This window comes from Aegilops tauschii, chromosome 4 (assembly GCF_002575655.3).
Source record: "Aegilops tauschii subsp. strangulata cultivar AL8/78 chromosome 4, Aet v6.0, whole genome shotgun sequence".
Taxonomy (NCBI): domain Eukaryota; kingdom Viridiplantae; phylum Streptophyta; class Magnoliopsida; order Poales; family Poaceae; genus Aegilops; species Aegilops tauschii.
Window position 1 is genome coordinate 11,364,832 of NC_053038.3, and position 5,987 is coordinate 11,370,818.

Below are 5,987 nucleotides of genomic sequence, written 5' to 3' on the forward strand. Positions count from 1 at the left end.
CCCTTTTATTCCATAAATTTTGTCCATGGATGTTTTAATCCGCTCCCATTGGGAGTCGGACCCAGGACCTAGGGTGCTACTGAGGTCGCTGCAACCACTAGGCTACACGCCCGTTGGCAATGAGGCCCTCTTTTTCAGAGTTGCATTCAAAATATTATAGTCTGGATAATATTTGGCTTTGAGAACACGAGCACAAAGGGAAGCCAGATTATCAATTAATCTACAAGCTTGTTTCGCAAGCAAGTTAAAAAATGAATATCTCAAAATCTCATTCCACCTTATTTCTTTGGCACACACAACTTCCACCACGCAAACCAATGCATTCTCCTTTGATTGTCACCGTCACCCCACCAATAATGTGACATCACGTCTGTAATTCCTTTACAAATCTGTTTTGGAATTTTGAAAATCAGCATTGCATAAGATGGTATATATAGCCTGTACAATTGATTTGAGTAGCACTTCTTTTCCTCCTATTGAAAGTTGCCTTTGCTTCCATCCCACAATTATTTTCATAACTCGATCCACCAAAAACTAGAAACAATTTGTCCTATCTAAACGCATAGTGGATGGTAAGTCTAGGTAAGTATCTGATAGTGCCTCGGCCATTATATTCAAACTGTTGTAAACAAGTAAAAATACTACACTCAAATGGTTGGTCGGTTGGTCATAACTCTTCTAATATCAACTGCGACAACCAAACAAGCTTTTCTGGCTATGAACTAGTCAAGACATGTTTTCGAATCTAAATGAAGACGAATTTTTTGACATTATATGATTGTCTATATTGTTAAGGAAAAATAGTTGTAAAGTTCACATTATCAACTTGTTCAACACCGGTGGTCGTAGAGTCAATTTAAGTTAACAGAAATACAACGTTGTAGTTTTAGATATACATTTTGATGATTTATCATCATCACTATCGTGAGCCTTAAAATATCTATATTTTCCATGACTTTTTGTGAATGTTGGCTTTTCGCCCCCCTCATGACCAAATCCTGGCTCCGCCCCTGGCCATCTCTCATGTTCTTTATCACATAAGACATTATCTGTGATCAGACGGCTCAGGAACAAAAGCACTATGCGTTGGACTAATAATGTCTGGTAATTTCAGCCTTGCTGCTAGCATCTTTGAGATTACCTTATAAACAACATTGAATAGACTGATAGGCCGGAACTTAGTCACTTTCTCCGAAGAATTTATTTTTGGGATCAAAACCATAGCAGTGTCATTCCACTCCAGTGGGATTGTACCTGAACCGACGGCCTTCAACACTTCATCAACAAGATCTTCTCCAAGTATGGACCAAAACCTCTTGTAAAATATTGCGTGCAAGCCATCCTGTCCTGGGGCCTTTTGATTGCCAATATCGAACAATGCCTTCTTGACCTCTTCAGCTGAATAAGGAACTAGCAAAGCATTATTCATGTCACTTGTTACCATTCTTTTAACCGATGCCAAGACATTCGGATCAGGAGCATCAACTTCAACTATGAATAAATCAGAAAAGTACTAAATAACATGGCCACTAATTTCAGCCATACCTTGATGTCACACTTCCGTGTCATCGAGCAGCTTCTTTATACAATTTCGTTTCTTTCTTGCTATGGCCACATTGTGGAAAAACTTCATGTTTCTATCGCCATGTGACAATGATTCTGCCCTGCCTCTTTGAAGCCAAAAGATCTCCTCTTGCTCCATAATATTCTCCAATAGAAGAAGATTTTCTTTCTTCCTAGCAATGGAATCGTGAGACAAAACCCCACGTCTAAGTTTTGTAAGTTCCTTTTTCAATTCACCCACCTGCTTCTTTGGACCTTTTAAGACAACTTTGTCCCATTGGTGCAAATTTGCATGTACCGCCTCTGTCCTATCAGCTGAGGACGGTCCCATACTAGCTAACTTCACTTTTTCCCACGCCATATTAATGATTGTGTTCGTTGTTTCTTCAAGTAACCAGCGGGACTCAAACTTTTTGCAGGACGATTTCCTGAACTGAGATCCATCATAATAATCCATGTCCAACATCAGCTGCAGATGATCAGAGTGCACATGGTTCTCGTGAACAACCGCTGCATGTGGAAACTTTGTTGATCATTCCTCATTCCCTACCACTCGATCCAGTCTCTCCCAGATATCACCATGTCTCCATGTAAACTGATCTCCCAAGAACTCAACTCCGTCTAGGCCACATTCAAATAGATAGTCACTAAAAGCTTGAAGTATATACGGTGGCCGAGGATTCCCACATTCCTTCTCACTTGACATTAGACTTTCATTAAAATCTCTAATTACTACCCATGGAACTGTAGCATCTCCCTTAAGCCCCCGAAGATAGCGCCAAGACAAATGACGTCAGGCCCAAGATGGTTCACCATAGAACCCGGATCAATCGCCAATCTGGCATGGCCCCCTTCATAATCAGAACATCGATAAAATTCGGTGTCATACAGTTCAGAACCACTTCCTTCTCATTATTATAAAACAAAACGAGGCCACCGGAGCAGCCATCGCTTTCAATAACATGAAGGGAATCAAACCCTAACTTAGTCCTCAACTCAATTGCCTTAACTTTGTTTAGCTGCTATTCAAACAAAAAGATCACATCTGCTCTCAATCGCCCTTGAAGATCCAATAACTCATGTATTGCCGTCGTTGAGAGCATGCCGCGACAATTCCAAGAAAGGATTTTCATTGTCACCGACAGTCGATGCAACGAGGAACGACGAAGGAAAAAAGCTCTCGGCTATAGGAGCCGTCGGAGGACAGCAAACCCTAGTTATTCTTGCTACGAGACAACAAGTCTGTAGAGAAGCCTCCTCGTCAAATCATCAAGACTGCCAAACTCCAGTAGGCAGCGTCCGTCGAGACGACAAGGAACACCAAAAAAGAAACTCTCGGTCGGTTAGCAAACCCTAGCCTTCTTTGCTATGGGACAACAAGTCAAGAGAAGAGAACCCCGTAAGATTATCCATATAGTTTCACGAAGAAACTAGTAGGCCAACGGCCGGCTGTGGCGCCAATGACCTAAATCGTTCGCGAGTAGCTTGCTCGAAATGTTTTCTAAAAGGGAGAGCGAGTTAGTTTCACGCGGTTAACATGCTGGTTTCGATCCAGCTACTCTACTAATGATGTGACAATTGATGAATAGATCGAAAGTTTTTGCCCAACAAAAACAAACCCATATAACCCCATTGCTCGACTATGGCTAGCACGACTACTCCTCCTTTGTTTGAAAACAAATAAAAAAACAGATATACTATATTTTTGGCAATAAAAAAATGACACGTTGAGCGCAAAGTAGATAAGGCGGGCTTTGAGCCCCCGAAGCGAAGTTGGCGGAGCGAGCGACACCACGCCACCGCTGGCCGCCGGGATGCTACTGGCGCGCGCCCCGCCGCCATCGCCGTCGGCGTTCAACTCCCCGACGATCTCGGTGCGCGCCTTCCACCGTCGCCGCCTCGCCGCTCCCGGTGCCGCCGCGACGGCCGCGTCCAAGTCGCCTTCTCTCCGGGTCGGGCAAAAGCGCAAGCAGGTGGCGAGCGTGGCGAACCCCCTGGTGAAGCACTGCGTGAAGCTCCGGGACTCCGCCGCCTACCGAAGATCCTGCCGCCGGCTCGTCCTCGTCGGCCTCGCCCCCATCCTGTACCCTTCTCTCCCGTCCCGTCGCTCCGATCCTTCCGAGCGCCCTTTCATTTCTAATTCTTTGCTCCTCCTCCGCGCTGTTCGCTGCAGGGAGATCTGCAGGCTTGGGCTCGCCGCCATTGATTGCTTGCTCCTCTTGGACGGTGCAGAGGTCCCGGGTGAACTGCATGAGCTCTCTGGTGGCAATGTTGTGTATGTCAGCGCCACTGTGATGAAGAAGATCTCCGGGATGCAGTCAGTTGATTCAACCGAGGCGATTGCTGTCATGCACATGCCCAAGCATTTCTGTGACCTCGGTGATGATGAGGGTGGAGCTGGTCTTGATGCGTCGTTCCAGTCTCCAAAGAGGATCCTAGTCCTTGATGGGATTCAGGTGAAGATAAGCGACACCCCCGCCATTGTTCAGTAGCAATCTTTTTGTGTAGAAAATGGGACATATAGTGCAGGGTGCTGTTGCTTATTTGAACTCTGAAGTGGCTTATTATTAGTACATCTCATAAGCACGGATGGATTTCGTACAGTGCATCTGATGCGGGTCATGACTCTGATACTTGGCAGGATCCGGGTAACCTTGGAACGTTGATAAGGTCAGCTTGTGCGTTCAAATGGGTATGCCATTTGCTCCTTCAGCTATTATACATGCTTTCTGGAGTTTACGCAATTCACATAACATATTCTTCTGTTATTGTATATGAAGTTTATTATGAGAATTTTTATATTTTTAATGTTTGGTATTCTATTTTAAACTTATGTGATCAGCAAGGCAAGATGAAGTGTAATAGAACAGTGGGAAAAATTGTGCGCTATAGCAAAATAGCGCCGGCCTTAAAACAGCCATTAGCGTGCTATATCGCACAGTGCGAGACATTGTACATTGATTTATTTAGCGAGCCATTCCTCAGCACGCTATAGTGTGCTATTTTTTTCAGTGAATAGAACTGAAAGCAAGCAATTGTTAGGTTTCCACTTTCCAGACATTTGAGAGGGTGATAGTATAACCCTTAGTGCCGCCCTTAAGGATATTCTAAAGTCAATGCTTCATTCAAAAAGTAGGTCAAGTAGGCTTTGCTGATTTAAAATTAAACATGAAGGTTTTGCACTGATTATGTATCTTTGATTCAGGGATTGCGTTTCTGCAAAATGCATTTAGTTCTTTTCAGTTTTCACTTTGTGAACTTCGATTCTTTCTAACATGTAAAACAACCAACCAACAGGATGGGGTATTTCTTCTTCCGGCTTGCTGTGATCCTTTCAATGAAAAGGCTCTTCGTGCAGCTCGTGGAGCCTCTTTGCAGCTTCCAATTGTCTCTGGCAACTGGTGTGATCTGCATGATTTGGTAACTAGATATGGCATGAAGATGTTAGCAGGCCATCCAGAAAGTAGCAGTGATGGATCTGAAAGAACCCACACGCTGTCCAATGAGCTTGCAGATTCACTGATGAGTGAGTCACTATGCTTAGTGTTAGGAAGTGAGGGCAATGGCCTCTCTGAAGAGACCGTCCAAGCTTGTGATCTTGTAAGCATTCCTATGGAAGGTATTTTTGAATCTCTGAATGTTTCTGTTGCTGGGGGTATCTTTTTATTTATGTTACAACCCAAACAGCAAACATATAGCAGAATTTTAACTCCTTAAGTTACCTGCTTGTCCAGTTCATATATATTTCTGTTGGTCTTTGTTTCTGACATCTGATTTGAAGTGAAGAAACATATCATTAGTGTGACGCAAGATGTTAGTTAGAAATTATAGAATATGCAAGATATGACATTATTTCACTAGAACAGGTGGTTTAATGTATTTTTCAATGAACAAGAAACATACCCTACTGCAAATTCAATGGTTGTCTCATGGATCTTTCTGCTGTCATGCATTTCTGTAGTTTTACTGATCCTCCAGTGAGTCTTGGTTGCAAGGCTTGATCAATGGTCTGCCACAACACAACGATGAGCCCATATGAAACTGCAAAGACTGACAAAATGGTTCAAACTATTTCACTTCTATTTTGCATGCGGCCCAAACATGGGTCTGTGCGATTCTGGTAGTGCATATTCTGGAAGTCACATGCCTGTCGTGTGGTTTGACACAAGACAGGTGCATGGCACCAGACCACAACAGCCAGCAGGCTATCCCTTTAAAATTGATTTATTAGGATCACTTCTATGAGATACGAGGAGGATTAGCTAGATATGATTTAGTCGAGAACTTGAGATAGGTTGATTATGAGTTAAGAATACCATCTCTCAAAAAATGGAGATGTCATTCATCACGTATGTGGAAACAAATGAGAACGAAACTAGCAGAGGGTGTAATCCCAATACTGTTTATCTCTCCCTCTCATCTCC

The 5,987-nt window shown here is 43.4% G+C and overlaps 1 protein-coding gene across 3 annotated transcripts; it reads left to right on the forward strand.

The window, feature by feature from the left end:
• The first annotated feature begins 3,280 nt into the window (after positions 1-3,280).
• LOC109745568 (uncharacterized) lies at positions 3,281-5,321 on the forward strand. 3 transcript variants are annotated; one of them, XM_020304692.4, is made up of 4 exons: positions 3,283-3,646; positions 3,737-4,019; positions 4,205-4,233; positions 4,861-5,280. In XM_020304692.4, the coding sequence occupies exons 1-4, from the start codon at positions 3,378-3,380 to the stop codon at positions 4,985-4,987; spliced, it is 708 nt and encodes a 235-aa protein (XP_020160281.1). In that variant the 5' UTR covers positions 3,283-3,377; the 3' UTR covers positions 4,988-5,280. The 3 variants fall into 3 exon arrangements, with proteins under 3 accessions (XP_040242380.1, XP_020160281.1, XP_020160280.1); XM_020304691.4 differs by having other exon boundaries at positions 3,285-3,646; positions 4,205-4,255; positions 4,861-5,321; XM_040386446.3 differs by lacking the exon at positions 4,205-4,233 and having other exon boundaries at positions 3,281-3,646; positions 4,861-5,321.
• The last annotated feature ends 666 nt before the right edge of the window (positions 5,322-5,987 follow it).

What these genes read in the sequence shown, in the direction of transcription:
- LOC109745568 (XM_020304691.4), top strand. Translation starts at nt 3,378, where the DNA reads ATGCTACTGGCGCGCGCCCCGCCGCCATCGCCGTCGGCGTTCAACTCC. An exon ending in GTCGGCCTCGCCCCCATCCT is followed by an intron (nt 3,647 to 3,736) that starts GTACCCTTCTCT and finishes TGTTCGCTGCAG; the next exon opens with GGAGATCTGCAGGCTTGGGC. An exon ending in CAGCTTGTGCGTTCAAATGG is followed by an intron (nt 4,256 to 4,860) that starts GTATGCCATTTG and finishes ACCAACCAACAG; the next exon opens with GATGGGGTATTTCTTCTTCC.